The following is a 19,563-nucleotide window of genomic DNA, read 5'->3' as shown; positions in this document are numbered from 1 at the left end:
ACCACTGGATTATTTGAATCTTCTGTGCTTCTTCTCAGATTTTGACCCAGTTGAAATTCGATAAACCATATATAAAGCAAAGAGCTGCAAATTAATTTTAAGTTACAATCTCCACTCTTCCTCTGTCCAGGGAAGTTGGGCCACTGTCCCAGCTTATGCCGTGCAGTTTTGCAGTGCAAAGTGGATTTTGACTCTTTCAACTATAGGTGATGCATATATAGCTGCTTATCTCTAGGTATGGAAAGCCCTCAAAAGAGTGGCACACTTGAAGTGAATGACTCCTGATATGGTTAAGTGTGATGGAGACACACAGTGAGAAAGCATCTAAGAGGAGGCAAAGAAGCTCTGGGGTCCTTAAACTTAGGAAAATGCAGTTTTCTTGATTTGAAATAAAGACTTGAGCCATCTAAATTGCAGACAATGTGCAGATCTGTTTTTAGCATCAAAAATGATTGCTTCTTTTCTACTCAATTGTTTTTGCTCTCTAGTTCAATTTAAGTGATAAGTGCAGCAAAAAAAAAGAACCTTTAGGTACTGGTGATACAGACATAGAACACAGAAACATAAGCACACAGTAAATTTTTGATTAATGAAAAGATATGAAGATTTAAAAGACCATCCTAGAAATGAGAAAATGTATTTTGTAGAGTTTAAAGTAACAAAAACAAAGATTCAGCGAGAAAGTCAGATGAAAACTCCTAGTAGGAAGTGAAAAAATAGCAGGTAAATTTACTATGAGGATAAAAATAATAATGCCATCTTTCATTGTCAAGGAGAAAGATTGATTCTGGCCCACTGGGTGATACGTTATTTTTCTTGTTCTAGGTTTGTGCTGAGGCATCCATAATCTTTTATTTGTTCCCTCTCAGATTTATGGTGAATCTGTTATTTTACAACTACAAGATGTCTCTGCCCCTCCTCCACCTCCAGCAACTAGAAGATACCCAAAACATGAGACTAGCTCTTGTCCTCAAGGCACTTACCATGTAGTTGAGGAGAAAGCAAACAGTATAGAAAGAGAAAAATGTAGGGAATGAGTTCATAAGTTGACCAAGAAATGAGTGCAAGTACATCATTTGCCTCAACCATGTTGGGTTTAGGAGTCAAATCCTAGGGATGAGATTAAAGTAAATTGTATTTTATATTTGAAGGAATTAAATGCAGTGATTACCCTCATTAACACCTCACAAACATTAGATGGACAGCAATCACTGAAAAATCATCCATCCTCTGTATTTACAACAGAAAACTTCAGTAAAAAGTGGTTTCATGTACCCATGAGCAAATTATACATACATACGTACTTTGGTATAATGGTTTAAGATAAAGGAATTAATTCCCACAGTGAAGAACCATGAGTAAATTTATAAATAATTAAAGTTACATATTTACTGACAGAAAATTGGTCATTAAATAGTCACCAATTATTTTGAAACAAGTATCATCAGGCCAAAATATTGACTAAACCTGAGATTCTATTTAAAAATAAGAGTTTAACTTAATTATTAGAATTCACAAAAACCCAGAAATTTCATTATGGTTTTACTAACCTTTGTAGATATTTGCACACGTGGGTCTTGATCTATGATCTTACATAGCTTTTGAACACCAGAATACCCTACAGAGCCCCACACCTATCCTATTACATTCATTATTACTCTTTCCTATGCTTTTTAATCCATTTGCATTTCTAAACCCATCTTTTTTCTTCTTTTTCCAGACAGAGGAATCTCCTTATATCAATGGCAGGTATTATAGTAAAATTATCATTTCCCCTGAAGAGAATGTTACATTAACTTGCACAGCAGAAAACCAACTGGAGAGAACAGTAAACTCCTTGAATGTCTCTGCTAGTGAGTATTTTATTTCTGGCATTACAAAAGTAAGAAAATTTGAAGTTATTCTTCATTAGTTTAAAATCTTCAATTCCATCTTCCTGTACTGCATTATGGTAAGTTTTATTTATTTATTTTGCATTTGGTATCATCATCATAAAATTATTTTTTCTTTTTTCCTGGTGTCCATTCTTGTACTATCCTTGTCTTGACAGTTAAATCATTTCATGTTTTATGGGTCAGAGGCCTTATCCTGTACAGGAATAGTTCTCAAAAACAACAGAGAACAAAAAATAAGTTTCTCTTATTTAATTCATGCTTTATGTTCAGAGTGGAGGTAATTCAAAGATCATCTTAAAACATTTTTGTGGCAGTTTTAAATTTGGTAAATTTTTAATTCCCTTTGATCTGTTATTTTGCCTTCTAATCCTTTGTGGTATTTATCCTACCCTTATCAACATAAGGGTACTAGAATGCCACATGTTTAAAGTCATTTAGCAAACTAGCAAGAGTGATTTTAGAATTCATGAATCTAGTTTACAAAATTGTTCCTTTTGTCATATCATATTTGAACTATAGCCAAAAATCAAATAAGCGAAACTATCTCAGAGAATGTGGAAAAATCTGTCGATGTTGAAATCAGGGTAATACATACATACCAACAACAGCTTCTTCAAAAAACAATTGTCATTTAATGTGAAATTGTCCATAATCTTCAATTTTATAGTTATTCCTATTGCTTTGTCAACCTTAAATCAGGACTGGCCTAGAATGAGGCTCAGTTCTGGACAGGATGCTAACTGACCTGCCAAACTTTCATTCTTCATTCAGCTGGAAACCTGTATATGACATTAGCAGGCTAGGACTACACTAGCTGGGAATTAGCAAGAGCTAGGAGAAAATAATCGTCAAAAAATAATGGTCCCTCACAGATTATGACTGGAATAGAAAGGCCTAATGGATTGACAGGAGAAAAGAACCAAACAAATGTAACTCTAAAATAGGAGCATTGACTTCTCAGAATGCAATTCAGTGAGTATTGATTTGTCCCACCTAGAAAGAGAACCTACCCTTTCTTCCTGAACACAAGTTTCTCTTTTTATGTTAACCCATTGAATGTTATGCTTCAGTTTTCTAGGCCTTGCAGTGACTTTATCAACATTTAATACAGTCATTTTCAAATTCAGTGAGCACCTCCTGAGATGCCAATTTAGTATGTATGAAGATAGGTACGGGAATCTGCATTTTATCAAATGTCACTGGCAATTCTGATACATGCCCATGCACTTTGAAGATTATTTATAAAGTTTAATGTTAGATAATAATTCAGCACAGTGGTAATTCTTAAAATGGACCAAGAGCATGGCACTATCAGAGTCATTTAGAGAGCTTTGCAAACTTCATATATGTTGCTTCTTAATCTCGGAGGTATCCTCAGTCAGTTTGAACCTCTACTCCTACTACTTTGAGAACATCTGTAGTCCTAAGTCCTTGACACTAGAGAAAGACAATGAATTCTCCTATATCAGGGCAGGAAAGTTGAGAAAAGTTGATAAACACCACACTATAGACTTCCTAGGTGCCAGCTTGTTTCCCTAAAAAAAGAATGACTATTAAAAGGTGGTAGATAGTGGGAAAATCAATATGGATTTCAGATTAATTCTATAGGCCATCAGTTATGAAATTTTCTATGGTAGATTAATATCTTTGCAATTGTAACTCCTCTCCTTTCCTTAAAACAAGATTAATTTCTTTGTAGGCAAGGTCATACTTTATTAAGTGTGATTTTTTTTTTTACTCTTAGTTGTAGAATAGACATTTTATCTTTGAGTATTATTACATCATACTATAATGGTAAAGGTGACTTTCATATATCAACAAATTTTGTTTTTAATTTCATATTAACATTTTTCATTTCAGTAAGTATTCCAGAACACGATGAGGCAGACGAGATAAGTGGTAGGTACTATGCTGCCGACTCTTCTTCCTTAACTATCAGCTCAAGATTTATGAAGTGTCATGGTATAAGTAATTTTCTTAGCTGTCCACAATTTAGACTTGAATTAAAATATCAAATGAGACAAGATAGTAAGAATGCTAAAATTTTACCCTTTAAAAATCACAAGTTTGCATGTTAATTACCGTAGTGAGCTTTAGTCATTTTTAATACAAAGTAGTAGCTAGATTGACTTTCTGAAAATCCTTGGCATTGTCTGTAATTGCATGGACTTTTCTTCTTTTTTGCAGATGAAAACAGAGAGAAGGTGAATGACCAGGCAAAACTCATTGTGGGAATCGTTGTTGGTCTCCTCCTTGCTGCCCTTGTTGCTGGTGTCGTCTACTGGCTGTACATGAAGAAGTCAAAGTGAGTTGTGGAAAAAAGATCTTCATGGTTCATTGTATTTCACTGGGAGAAAATACAATGTACTAATTTTGCTCACTCCAGTTGTGCATATAATTTATACAATAAGGAAGATGTATCCCCCAAATCAGGTTGATTATATATTTTGTTTCAACTAATTTTGACTACTTTGCCCTTGTCAGGGACATGGCCTGGGATACTGTTTCGCACGTGTCTCTTTATTTGTCTCAATCAATAGTCTGAATTCAATTATTTGATTTTTTCAGTGCTTGAGTGAATTTTTTAAAGCCTATACTTCCTAAAGGTCAACCACCATAGACCTTTTGGTTGAGACTGGAGAAGATTAATTAAAAGCACCTAGTACATCTATCTTGTAGGGACTGCCAGGTAGGTCTTTGCAGTGACACGTCTGGCCAGCAATAAAACTGCTACTGAGGTAGGAATATCTTATTGTTATTACTCCCATATTCTGGTTAGTTGACTTTGATCCATATGAGAGTCTATTTCAGAGAAAAACATGTCATTATGTCAACTTGAATTTTTAAAAATTAATTAGTCAAAGTACCAAGACTACTTTAAAAATTCTTTAGAGATGTTAGATTAAACATTATTAGTTATATGATATTACAGATAGCATGAACCTTACAAATTATCTAATGTGGTTTATAAGGAAAATTTGATAAACTAATAAAGATTCTTAACATACACACATGCCTTTATACTTCTCATCATCTCACTCCCAACCTTAGATTCAGATGCAATTGATAGGAGTGGGGTTCCAGCATTTGCACTTTTAAAAAGTTTCACTGGTGTTTCTGTGGCATGCTGCTAGTTTCAAACACAGGTTTTAAACCACCTTATCTTATAAATGAGTAAATTAATTTTTGCAATGGGATGTCTATAGCTAATGGAACTTTGTACTTCATTTTATATTTTCCTTATGTCTGATATGTCCCCTTTAAAAAACATAAGAAAGTTGGCCGGGCGCGGTGGCTCAAGCCTGTAATCCCAGCACTTTGGGAGGCCGAGACGGGTGGATCACGAGGTCAGGAGATCGAGACCATCCTGGCTAACATGGTGAAATCCCGGCTCTACTAAAAAAAATACAAAAAAAAAACTAGCCGGGTGACCTGGCGGGCGCCTGTAGTCCCAGCTACTCGGGAGGCTGAGGCAGGAGAATGGCGTGAACCCGGGAGGCGGAGCTTGCAGTGAGCTGAGATCCGGCCACTGCACTCCAGCCTGGGCGGCAGAGCGAGACTCCGTCTCAAAAAAAAAAAAAAAAAAAAATAAGAAAGTTGATTTAAAAGAAAATCTAAAGAAAAATCAGATTTAAATCAGGACCCATGATCTCACCCTGTAAAGATGCCAACTCCAATGAAGCAATATTCAAATGGAGCTGCCATCCAAAGGAGGCAGAAGCTCTAAAATGATGAAATCACATAGCAGCATGAGCATGTTCTCACAGCACATCTATAAAGTACATACCATTATTATTCGTATTTTACATTTGAAAAATCTGAGGCAGAGAATGGCTAAATGACTTTCCTAAGGTTACATAGCTTGGAAGGCACAGAATATTTATTTGATTTAAGGCAGTGATGTTTTAGAATCTTTGTGTTTAATGGGTAGGCCATACTTTATCTCACTGTGCTTTATTTTGTTCCACATAAGGCAAAAACATTTCTCCTGTTGTATGTTGTCACTGATGTACATGATGCCCACTCTCACCTTATGGCACAACTGCTCCTCATCTTGGCCTTTCTCTCCTTAGTCTTAAGCAGCCCACACCAATATTTGGTGTACGAGTCAGGATTCTCCAGAGAATCAAACCAGTAGAGGGTGTGTGTGTGTATGTTCCAAATGCTGGAACCCCACTCCTATCAATTGCATCTGAATCTAAGGTTGGGAGTGAGATGATGAGAAGTATAAAGGCAAGAAATAATGTATTTCTTACAAAGAAAGATTTATTATAAGGAATTGACTGACATGATTATGGAGGCTGAGAAGTACCAAGGTCTGCAGTTCCTGACAGCTTCCCAGCTGGAGACACAGTAGAGTTAATGTGTAGTTCCAGTCTATGTCCAAAAGCCTGAGAACCAGGAAGGTTTAAGTTCCAGTCTGAAACCCAGATGGTCTAAGACCCAGGAAGAACTAATGTTTTCGTCCCAGACTGGAAGCAAGAAAAAAACATTGTACCAACTCAAGTGGTCAGGTAAGGAGAAGTTCCCTCTTACTAAGCCTTTTTGTTCCATTCCTATCTTCATTGATTAAATGAGGCCCACCCACATAAAGGAGGGCAATCTGCTTTACTTAGCCTACTGATTTGATTCAAATGTTAATCTCACCCAGAGGCACCCTCACAAACACAGCCAGAATAATGTTTGACCAAATGTCTGTGTACCACATGACCCAGTGAAGTGGACGTATAAAATTAACTATCACAACTTGGTAACAAATACGTTCTTTTTCTCAATGAACATTTTATCTATAAACACTTCACATGGGTTTGTGTCCATGGTATTTATAGAATAGTTGGAAGACCTGTGCTATGTAAATGAAGGAAAAACAGACAGTTGCCCAGAGGCAACATCCATTTTGTAGAAGTTCTCCTGTGTACAGGTTTCCTGGTATTCAAATCTTGTCCTCCCTTTATAATCTGTGATAACTTACTCACAAATCCAACAGCTTGGGTTCTAGGGTGTTTTCATTTTATTATGACTTCTGATTCACTCCACAGTAATTTTATTCCTTAAAATAATGAACATAAAATTTCCTTGTATCTTGAAAATTAGCTGAAAAAAAAGAAAAAAAAACTATAATTCTCTACATTAGGGTCAAATACATGTTAAATTCTTGGAGCACCACCAACATCCAGTATTTCGTCAGACACCATTTGTCCCTCTATGAATAAAATGTGTGTATGTGTTCTTTCCTTTGTTTCTTTGTGTGGTAACCCCAAATTAAAATCATGAATAAATAAATGCTGGACACTGGCTTCATGGTGTCTTTAGGTGAAAGCTTCAAGCATTTCCTTTGAAATATTTCATTAAATTAAGCTCAACTTCCACCACCTGACCTGACCATTCATCTAAATAACTGTTACCTAATTGAAAAGTTCACTAACTCTGACAGAGTTGATATTATTGGTAATCAAAGTAATAAGTTGCAATTCTCATCCAAAGCATCAAGGCTTTTTATTAAGAATGTGTGGAATACTTCAGATTTGCTAAGTGCTTTGCATTCCTGATTAGTTATTCCTTGCTTGTGCCTTCTGAAATAAGCCAGCGTTTTTGGAATACGAATTAGTCTCTTAACCCTTCAAGCTGCTCATTCAGAGTAAGTTCAGATTCATAATAAGATCTTTCAAGTTAAGAATGTCTAAGCCCTTTTTTGTGATACGCTAGCAAAGCAGTGAAATTTTAGCAACATTTAGCTAAATTCTTTGCACTGATAATTTTAAAAGTCACTGGAGAGAGATAAGAAAAACAGTCTTTTATTTCTAGTAAAATTTAAGAGTACATTTGCTAATATTAATATACCTAGTGGTTATTCAGCCATCATTCACTCATTATTCCACTAATAGAAGCTACATATTTTTATTATAATTTTCAAAAATAGAAAACTGGAGCAAGAAAGACTTAGCAATTGTGTTCTTTTTCTATTGTGAAATGACGTATTCATTTAGGAGTAAGGACTCATGGCTCTTTTGCTGCTTTAATCCATATGACTTCCCAATGGAAATTTTTTGTTAAAAAAAAAAACTGAAGATGTTTTGATGACAAGAATAGATGACACTGATTTTTTTCCATGTATGTAGGGTATTAACTATCAGAGTCAGGAAAAGGCATTAATTAGTCCACCCTATATCTAGTCGTTTAACAGGTGGAAAAGCACTGAAGAACTAGAGATACTTCAGTGGTTACTTTCTACTATGTTTTCCATTTCTCTCCACCCTGTCCTCCAAAACATGGTTTTTAGTTCTACCGGAAGATAAATGTTACTATTTAAGATCTATTCCTGTCTTGCATATCTCATAGTACAAGAACTAATGAAAAATTAAAAGAGCTGAAGTTAAAGGAAAAATGTAAAGGCAGAGTGATGTAGACACAAACTTTTTCACAAATATATTAAGACCGTAATCTCCAGGCTAGTTGTGTTTAAGAGACTCTGACCTCCATATTTCCTATAACTAAACTGGACACAAGTGTTAACCAAACATTTGTTATCTCAAAATAGTCATTGTGTAAATCTTGGAAACTTACTGAGAGATTTACCATTTGCAACTATGGAACTCAAGACTTTTCATGAAAATTAGCGTGTAATATCTGGAAATCTAAAAGTCAGAAATACCCTTTGTTAGTTCTGCCTTATACGATGCTTTATTATTCCAGTACTCTCTTGGAAGAAAACAGAGACAATCCTAAATTGGCTGAAGGGCCAAAGAGGACTTGCCTACAACGCTGAAACCTCAATAAACAATGTTATGTTAACATTGTTGATTAAGCCTTTCTAGAATCCTTCCTGTTGGTGTCTCTTAATATATGGAACACGATCTTGCAAGAAAGTTGATTTTAACTGAATTCTATTTCCCAGTCAATACTCAGCTAAAAGCAAATATATGTTCTCATAAGGGAAGAGGGACTCATCACTGACTAAATTGAAAAGATAGTGCTGGAGGACCACTTACAGCACATTTTAAGTAACTTTTCTCATTTATCACTACATGAGAAACTACTTTTTCTTTTTCTTTTTTTTTTTTTGGTATTGTTTACTGAAATCCTCAACAATTTAATGATGTACATACCATTAACCCCATTTTGTAATATCTAAGTCTCAGTGGGGTTAACCTGCTCAAGATATCATAAGTAGTATCTTATTCTAAATTCCATATAGTATTTTCAAATCTATTTTTCTCCCTTACCAGGACTTTTTTGGAATTAAAATTTTAGCTCTGACTTTGATTGGCTGCTGGCATTTAATTGGTACTATGGGGGAAAGGGCATGATCTTAAGGGCAGGGCTGACACAGCCTGTCTCTCTCCACTTGTATGAGAAGTCAGACTAATCCAAACACTGACTTCTCTCTCTTTCTCTACCCATGACCTGGCAGGCTGCCAGAAGGAAGAAAAGACTATACCTCACTATCTTATCAAACCATAAATAATAGAGGGGACTTGACAGGAAATAATGTGGAAATGCCGGAGTCTCCATCTAGTCAATCATAGGGTCACTGGCCACTCACAGAGCAACACCATCCATGGCCCTCTCCTCTTCTACTGCGTGTGACCTGAAAGTTTCCTCAAGGAAGAAAGAGCTTGCATCAAAATATAATGTGTTCCTATTTCAAAATGTCCTCTCTATATATTCATTTCATTTTATTTTTATAGAAAAGATCACACTTATTTTAAATACATTTTCCAAAGGTGAAGGAACAAAAACATCCCGTTCTCTGGCATGAGCCAAGCTGTATGTGTCCCATCATCTGTCCTAAAGAAACATTTTGAGCTGTGATGCTGAGTGCATGCAGGTGGCATCCTGTTTTCATGCATATTCAGTATAGTTGCATTTATTTTGATCCCCCAGCCTTTTACCTAATGGCTGTCATATTCACTATTGACCAAGGTGGAAAAGCCATTTTCTGTTTTCACTGAGGACACAAGCATTCCCTATTTCTTTGTAGAGTCTTAGAAATTCTAAAGATATAAAATTATAGTGAGGAGTTTCTTTGTAGAGTCTTAGAAATTCTAAAGCTATAAAATTGTAAGTTGTAGTAATAAGACCAACTATTTATTCTTCTCTATTTCCTTCTTCAATCAAGAAGTTGCTGACAACTCTCAGTGGGGATTAGGGTCCTGCGCTCCTCCTCTAGTTTGTCATTAAACTTGGCCCAAGGGGAGACTCCTTCTACTGAGCTGTGACCAAAGAAGGGGAAACAATAACCATACTCCTGGGCATGACCCTAAATACCCGCACAGGTGTCAATGGCCAGTTTGCCGGAAGTGGTAACTCTACACTGCCAAGATGCCAGTCCTAAATACCAACAGCTCTGGTACCTTCTGTGGTGTGAGGCAGGCATGCTCACGGAAAACACTCCTCTAACTATCAAAATATAAGGATTCCTTACACCCCATCTAAGAGTTTTCAATTTGTTATACAAACTGAAAGCCTGCTTGGAAAACCTAAAATCTCATGTACTCTTTTACGTGTGAATCATTTTAACTGAGTATTGCTTTGGTTTTCTAAATATAAAATTCTATTATAGCATTTTATTGAACTTTTCCAAATGATACCAACCAGATTGTGATTTACTGGTTGCACCTACCACTGTCATCCCCCTTCACTTTTCCTGCCTCCTCCATTCTCTCACTATACCATTGTTCAATTAAAGGTATACTTAGGGGATACCCACAAAGCAGTCCCCTACCCCTTTTGAGATCTCAAAACAAGTATAGAATATTGGGAAAATCTCACTGAGAAAGGTTTTAAATCTTCTGAAAATTTATTTGAAAGTGACTTTAGCCCTTTGAAGGCACTGCACTTAAGGGAATTTCACAAAACGAGGAGTTGAGACCTAGATTTAAATTCTCTTCTGCTACTCAGTAGCTTTATGGCCTTGGCCATTAGCTCCCTGACTCACCTTCAGTTTGGTGAGGCCCTGCATGTCACCTGCCAGCTGCTTTCACATACACTATCACATTTATCCTCACACCAGCTCTGCGAGGAAATCCTGTTGTTTTCCCTATTTATAGATGAACAAGCATGCTTAAGAGGAGGGATTGTCTAAGATCTTGGAGCTCAGTCTTAACACATGAGGATAAAAACCCAGGCTTGCAGACCCCAAGGCTAAGAACCCTCTCTGCCTTGAAGCTTAGACTAAAGGATCACCTTTAGTGCTTCTTCGCACGGTAACTTACTATGATCCTGTAATTTAAATTTTCTCTCATATTTAAGGTTGTTAAAAAGAGGTACCAATGAGAAAAATTTTAAATAACCATCATAATGTACATTTTATAAATTATAAAATATAAAGGTATATATACCATATATATACATATATATTTTAAAGCCAGCCAGGTTATGGTTTTTTGTTATGCTATTATAACAAAATACTATAAACTGGGTGGCTTTAAAGAAAACAAAAACAGAAATTTATTTCTCACAGTTCTGGAGACTGGGAATTTCAAGATCAAGGCACCAGCAGATCTAGTGTCTGGTAAGGGCCTACTTTCTAGCTCATAGAGGTGCCTTCTTGCTGTAACTTCACATGATGGCAGGAGGCAAGAGAGTTCTCCAAAGTCCCTTTTATGAGGGCACTAATCTCATTCATAAGGGCTCCACCTTTATAGTTTAATCATGTGATGGTCATGTCATCTATTTCAGGGGAACACAAACATTTAGTATATAGCAGTGACTACTACTCCTGTCAAGATATAGAGCATTCCATCACCCCAGAAAATTCCATTAGACTGCTTTTTTGTCCAACCCCATCATTCCTGTCTCCTTAGGAAACCACTGTGCTAGTTGTTAAGATCAGAGGTTGCTTGCCTAATCTTGAACTTCATACAAATGGAATTATAGAGAAGGCACTCTTTTATATTGGGCTTCTTCCCCTTAACATGTTTTTGAGATTATTCATGTTGTTACATATATTAGTGGCTTCTTTTTTTATATTGCTGATAGTGTTTAACCGTTAGAATATGCCACATCTTTAAAATCCATTCTCTTCTTGGACGTCTGGATAGTTTCCAGGTTGGGCTTCTCTGAATAGTATGGCTAAAATAAACATTTTTATACAAGTGTTTTTTTTTAGCCATATGTTTCTGTTCTCTTGGGTAAAAACCTAGGAGGGGAATTGCTTGATCTTCCGGCAGACATTTGTTTATGAGAAACTACCATGCAGATTTCCAAAATAGTCATCCTGCTTACAACTCCCACCAGTCGCATATGAGACCTTTAGTTCCTTCGCATTCCTGCCTAAATCTGGTGTTATTCTGTTGAATTTTAGCCATTCTAGGAGGTGTGAATTAATAAATAGTTTTGGTTTAGCTTGCATTTCCTTGAGATCTAATAATTTTAAGATCATAAATGTATTAGTTATCTTATATCTTCCTTTGTGAAGTGACAATTCAAATCTTGTGCCTATGATTTTATTGATATTTGTCTTTCTGTAATTGATTTGTAAGGATTCTTAACACATTTTGTATTAAAATCCTTTGACATATATAGATATATTTGAACATTTTTTTCCTAGTCTGTAGCCTGGTTTTCCTGTACTTAATGCTATCTTTTGATAAGCAGAAATTATTCCTTTTGATGAAGAACAGCATATCAATTTTTCCTATTATGTTAGTGCTTTTTGTGTCTACTATATGAAATCTTTGCTCATCCCAAAGTGGCAAAGGTATTTTCCTATGTTATTTCCTAGAAACTTTTAAACTTTGACATTTAAGGGTATGATCTATCTAAAATTTGGTGTCTAGTGTGAGATAAAGGTGGGATTTTGTTTGGTTTTTGGTTGTGCTATATCTATTTATCAAGCCACTCCAGCACTTTGTCAAAAGGACTTTCTTTCAGTCTTAACACATTTGTCAAAACTTAACTTACCATAATAGTAGGAGGCTTTCAACTGTGATAATCTTCTGGTTGTTTCAGAGATCTTATTTCTTTACATGCATATAAATTTTAGCAACTTGCAAATTTCTGTGCCACAAAAAAAATTTTGTGGCATTAGCACTGCTTTTAATATACAAACAAATTTGGGTAGATTTGATAACCTACAAATACTTGGTCTTCAAATCCGTGATCATATATCTCTTCATTTACTTGGCTCTTTTCAATTTTTTCTTAGTAATATTTCAAATTTTAAATGTAGATACTTGATATGTCCTTAAAAGTTTGTTCCTGTATGTTTATATGTTTTGCAGCTATTGTAAATGCAATTAATTTTGTAATGTTTCATTTTTCCTACTAGTATGTGAAAATATGATTAATTTTTTATGTTGAAATGTATACTACCATCTTACTAAATTACCTTGTTAGTAGTTATATTAGTTGTTTTGTGGATTCCCATGTAAACAATGATTGCATCTGCAAATGGGGATAACTTTACTCCTTCCCATCTTCTTTATATACCATTTATCTATTTTGCTTGCTTTTTTGCACTCATAGGCAGCTCCAATACAAGTCTGAATAGAAATGTTCAGAACGGACGTCTTTGCATGTTTCCAATCTTAGAGGGGAAATTGCTCAATAGTTACCATTATGTATGATGCTAGCTATATATCCCTACCCAGAGTTAGTCAAACTGCAGAGTTAAGGGTATAGTTCACCAGATTACCTAGTCTGCCCAAGAATTCTGACTCCACCTGCAAGGAGTTAGGGTCCAACCACAAAGTAAGAGGGAAGAGTACACACAATATCACCCTTACTTCTGACACCAAATGCAAGTTTTGGTGTTTCCCAAAACAGTCCTCAGGTTTGATAATCGACTAGAAAGATTCACAGAACTTACTAAAATTTTTATATTCCTGGTTATATTTATTACAAGAAAATGTTATGTTAAAAATAGCCAAGGGAAGAATAAATAGGACAGAGTCTAAGAGATTCCAAATGTGAAGTTTCCATTGTCCTCAGGGATACATTATTCTACCAGCATCGACGTGTGACGAAAGCATGGAGTATGGCCAACCTGAAAGGCTCACCCAAACTTTAGTGACCAGAGTTTTCATTAGGCTTTATTACACAGGCATGATTAATTGGTTGAACTTAACCTCCAGCCTGTCTTCTCCTGAGGTCAATCTGATATCACATAGCTCAAAGTTCCCTCCTTAAACTATGATTGGCCTTTCTGGTGTCATTTTACCCCACCCTAAGACTGATTAGTGTAGAAGGCCCTGCCCTGAGACATCTCATCAGCATAAGCTATCAGGTATAATTTAAGGAAGCAACATAGATAAGAAAGCCTGTATAACTCATAAAATTCCAACTGTTTAGATGTTGACTCCCATGAACTGAAAACAAAGGTCAGATCTCTCTTTGGATGAAGCCAAATTCTTTACTACAAAATGTCCTTTATCAGGTTGAATAACTTTTTCACTATTCCTAGATTACCAGTAGTTTTTATCACAAATCATTGAATTTTCTCAAATATTCTTCTATATCTATTAAAATAATCATATTGTTTACTCTGTTAATATGGTAAATTACATTCATTGATTGTCGAACGGTAAGCCAGTCTTGCATTCTTGAAATACATCTCAGTCTATTATGATGTATCATAATTTTTATGTATTGATGGATACTATTTACTAACATTTTATTAACAATTCTTTTGTCTATGCTCATGAAGAATATTGGTCTGTAATTTTCTTATAACATTCCCATCAAGTTTTGGTACTAGAGTAATGTGGATCTTATAAAATGGATCAATAAAAGGGCCCCATCCTCTTCTTTTTCCAAGTGTGTTAATTCATTAAATGTTTGATGGAATTCAATAATGAAACTAACTGGACCTTGCGTTTTCTTCATGAGAACTTGCTTCAAAACAAAATGTAATTTGCTTTTTTTTTTCTGTTTAAGACAGAGTTTCACTCTTGTTGCCCAGGCTGGAGCGCAATGTCACGATCTCAGTTCACTGCAACCTCTGCCTCCTGGTTTCAAATGATTATCCTGCCGTAGCCTCCCAAGCAGCTGGGATTACAGGCATGCTCCACCACGCCTAGCTAATTTTTGTATTTTTAGTAGAGACGGGATTTCTCCATGTTGATCAGGCTGGTGTTGAACTCCCGACCTCTAGTGATCCGCCCTCCTCAACCTCCTAAAGCGCTGGGATTACAAGCATGAGTCACCGCACCCGGCCAAATTTCAATTTATAGGTATAGGGTTGCTTCTTTTTGAATAAGTTTTGGCAGGTTGCTCAATAATTTATCCATTTCATTTAAATTATTGACATTTTTGCAAAAAAAAAAAAGTAGAATTTTTTTATCCCTTTTATGCCTGTGGGTTCTATAGTGATAACACTTTTTTGTTATCTGATATTGCTAATTTTTTTTTCTTTTACCTTTCTTAGTCTTTATAGGGTGTTATCAATTTTCGTAATGACCTCAAATGACGTTTTGCTTTGTTTTTTATCTCTGTTGCTTATTTTTTATTATTTTGCTCTTATAATTACTACTTTTTTCTTATTTAGATTTCCACTTTCTCTCTTTTGTCTAATTTCTTGAAATAAAAATTTCGATTCTTAGTGTTAGCCTTTCTTCTTTTATAAGACAAGCATTGAAATTATAAATTCCTCTCAGCACTGTCACCTGTATTCCACAAACATTGATATGTTGTATTTTCGTATTCATTCAGTTAATGTTTCTCTGTGGTTTCTTCCTTGAAGTCAAGTGACTAGACCTGTATTAAATTCCAAATATTTCTCATTTAATTCTTTTTTGTCAACACAACCTACTACATAATCTTTTAGTCTTTCAAAGTACATTGAGATTTATTTTTTGGCCTAGCATGCAGTTTTTCCTTGTGAATACTCCATGGACACGTGAACAAAAACTTATTGGGGGCTTATGGATGTAGCGTTTTATAGTTGTCAGTTAGGATTAGGTTAAGGCGAATAACAGTTTATTTAAATCTTCTTACCCCTACTTACTTTTTTTAAATTATACAAAATCACTTCACATGTTATATAAGAAGGTAACAAGCATACACTTCCATTTCCCCTTCATGTATTTTGTGCCATTGTTGTTCATTTATCTTACTTCTAAGTACTAAGCCTCACAACCCACTGTCATTATTTTATGCTCTGCGGTCTATTATGTGTTTTAAAAATTAAAAGTTATCATAAAACTTTCTTTTGTATCTACTTATTTACTCCTTCCAGCACTCTACTTATTTTTAGTGGATCTGGACCTTTGTCTATCACTTTCATTCTGAAAAACGTCGTTTGACATTACTAGGAGTGCATGTCTACCGCCAGTAAATTCTCTGAGATTTCATTTTTATGATAATGTTCTTATTTCATTTTTAATTTTGTTTGATATGTTCATAGGTACAGATTCCTAGGTTGATACTTTTTAGAATATTGAGCACCTTAAAGATGTGCCATTGCCTTCTGGATTGTATTGTTTTTAATGAGTAGTTGGATTTTGGCCAGGTGTGGTAATGCACACCTGTAGTCCTAACTACACAAGGAGATCAGTCATGTGGGTGGCTCACACTTGTAATTCCACCAATTTGGGTGGCCGAGGCAGGCAAGTTGCTTGATGCCAGGAGTTTGAAACCAGCCTGACCAACGTGGCAAAACCCTTTCCCTACCAAAAATACAAAAATTAGCCGGGCTTAGTGCCACACTCTTGTGATCCCAGCTATGCAGGAGGCTGAGACATGGGAATCACTTGAACCTGGGGGACAGAGATTGCAGTGAACTGAGATTACACCACTGTACTCCAGCCTGGGCAACGGAGCAAGACTTTGTCTGGAAAGAAAAAAAATAAAATAGAGGCTCAGGTGTGAGGATCACTTGAGTCCAGGAGTCCAAGGCTACTGTTAGCTGTAATTGTACCACTGAACTCCCAGCTGGGCAAACAGAGCAAGACCCCATCTCTGGAGAAAAAAGAAGTAATTGGATATTATTTTTCACTGCTTTTGAAAATTTGGAAAAATTTCCAGCAATTTTTTTATATCTGTTTACCCTCCTTCTTTCTTCATAAGACTCCTGGTATACATATATTAGACTTCTCAAAATTGTCCCACAGATCTGTCTCAATTTTTAATGCCTTTGCTTTTTTGGAAAAGATTCATATTGCATAATTTCTATGTCTATAACTTAATTGTCACTGATTTTATTTCAGTTGCAATATCTGATCTTCCAGTAACCCCATACATGAAATTACCATTTCTGATCTGTGTTTCGCAGTTCTAAATATTCAACTTTATTTTCAATCTTCTCTTTCTCTTATTATTATACTGATGTTTTCCTTTAAACTCTTATAATCTTCTGTAATTCCTATTTTCTAATCCTTGACTACTAATTCAGTTATTTGTAGGGTTTTATTAACTTTTTTTCTCCTAATTATAGGTCACATTGCTCTATTTCTTTGTATGTCTAGTAATTTTTGTTTGGATGTTAGAAATCTAGATGTTATATTATTTTGAATTTTGTTTGGCAGGTAGCCAAGTTACTTATGGATCAGCTTAACTTTTTTGGAGCTTGGTTTTAAACTAGATTAGGATGGATGTATCTAAATTAGTACTTGGAGAAAAAATCAAAGGAATGCTTATGTAAATTTCTCATGCTGTTTTCTTTGCATAATTCTACCTCATTCCTGCAATTTTCATCATCTCCTTCCAGCCAAGTGTGATTTCTGCCTCCTCAACTCAGTGAAGACTCTGTTTTCTGCTTGGGTCCTCATTTTTGGCACCACCAGAAAATACTTCCAGGCACAAAGCCTGGATTGTCATCGAGTGCAGCGTGTGGCTTTTCTCTTAGAAATCACACAGATCACAGTACTTTGCTACCTGTTGTCCAATGACAGAAAATACTTGTTCTTTTATCATTTTTCTTAAAAATACATGTTTATGGCAAGAGAGCTAGCCCGGTGAAGCAACTGGAACATCTGTGGATTTTAGTATTCAAGAGAGGTCCTGGAACCAGCACCCTGCAGATACCAGGGACAACTGTACTATTTACTTCATCAGGATCATACATATTAAATGTTGGTGTAATCGTCTTATCAATTATTGAGAAAGTGATATCAAATTATTCACTAAAGACTGCATATTTATTTACTTCTCCCTTCAGTTATGTCAGTTTTTACTTTATACTTTTATTAGGTACATATACTTACAATTGTTATAGCTTCTTTATATATGAAAGCTTTTGTAATTATGAAATATCTCTCATTATCTCTGGTAATATGCCTTGCCATGAATTTTACATTGTTTGATGTTAATATAGCCACACGGCATGTGTATATGTAGTATTTACATGTATATCTTTTATTTTCAATTATCTCTTTATATTTAAAATATAAATATAATATATAAATATATTTCATCTTTCATGTAGAGTAAGAGAGCAAACTCTGACCTCGGGCTGTTGGTTAATTTTATAAATAAGTTCTACTGCAACACAGTTATGCCCATTTCTTTATATATAGCATGTTTTATTTTCATGCTATAATGGCAGAATTAAAAACAGTTGGAAGAAAAGCCACATATCCTGCAAGCTTAAAGTATTTACAAGTCTAAACCTTTAAGAAAAAGTTTGTTAACCTCTGGTGTAGAGCGTTTTGTAGAGTCTTGCTTACTTTGTACAGTTTGACAATCTTTGCCTTTTAACTGGAAGAGTTCACCAAGTTATATTTAATTATCAGTTATATGTAAGACCACCTCCCTATCTGTTTTCTAGGTATCTTCTGTCTTTCCATCCTGCCTTCTTTTGAATTACTCAATTAAGTTTTATATATGTTTTTTATATATACATTTTAATACCTCTACTGGCCTTTTAACTGTACCTCTTTGTGTTTATTTATTGTGCTTGCTATAAGGATTACAATAAGAACTCAAAACAATCTACTCATGTTAAAAATTTAAGATTTTTTTTTTTTGGCTCTGTCGCCCAGGCTGGAGTGCAGTGGCCAGATCTCAGCTCACTGCAAGCTCCGCCTCCCGGGTTTACGCCATTCTCCTGCCTCAGTCTCCCGAGTAGCTGGGACTACAGGCGCCCGCCACCTCGCCCGGCTAGTTTTTTGTATTTTTTAGTAGAGACGGGATTTCACCGCGTTAGCCAGGATGGTCTCCATCTCCTGACCTCGTGATCCGCCCGTCTCGGCCTCCCAAAGTGCTGGGATTACAGGCTTGAGCCACCGCGCCTGGCCAAATCTAAGATTTTTGAAGCATAATGCCTTTTAACTTCCTCTATCTTTGTTGCTATTATTGTCATATCTATTTTGTCTGCATATATTATAAAGATCAACTATGTTTTACATATATATGCATATAAAGCATATGTATTAAACTGTTACTTGTCTTTTAAAATATTTTGCATATCTACAATATGTATTATTTTATTCTTTCTCAGATATCTGAGTTCCCATCTGATGTTATTTCCATTCAAAGAACTTCCTGTAGTGCTTCCTTTAGGAAAGGTGTGATGGTGATATTCTTTTCTACTTTCTTTCCATTTAATTTAATATGTCTTTCTTTTCCTTTTAAGTGAAGGATCTTTTCACTGATGTAAAATTTTGGGTTGAAAACTTTTCCTTTCAGCATTTTAAAGATGTTTAATTATCTCTGGTATGCATTTTTTTCTGATGAGACATCACTTGTTATTTATGTTATTGTTCTCCTGAACAATTTTTCTGTGGCA

General features: G+C 35.4%; 1 protein-coding gene across 2 annotated transcripts in view; it reads left to right on the top strand.

The window, feature by feature from the left end:
- Positions 1-19,563, top strand: part of ALCAM (activated leukocyte cell adhesion molecule) — a 217,162-nt gene that overhangs the window by 187,209 nt on the left and 10,390 nt on the right. Inside the window, exons 12-14 of one of the 2 annotated variants that reach the window (XM_033211401.1) lie at positions 1,721-1,853; positions 3,756-3,794; positions 4,083-4,200. In XM_033211401.1, coding sequence (XP_033067292.1) covers positions 1,721-1,853; positions 3,756-3,794; positions 4,083-4,200 — 290 coding nt within the window. The remainder of the gene's footprint in view (positions 1-1,720; positions 1,854-3,755; positions 3,795-4,082; positions 4,201-19,563) is intronic. The other variant, XM_033211402.1, reaches the window with a different exon arrangement.

Source organism: Trachypithecus francoisi, unplaced genomic scaffold (assembly GCF_009764315.1).
Source record: "Trachypithecus francoisi isolate TF-2019V2 unplaced genomic scaffold, Tfra_2.0 Lachesis_group0, whole genome shotgun sequence".
NCBI classification, from domain to species: Eukaryota; Metazoa; Chordata; class Mammalia; order Primates; family Cercopithecidae; genus Trachypithecus; species Trachypithecus francoisi.
The sequence above is the reverse complement of the archived record's forward strand: the minus strand, read 5'-3'. Positions and strand labels throughout refer to the sequence as shown.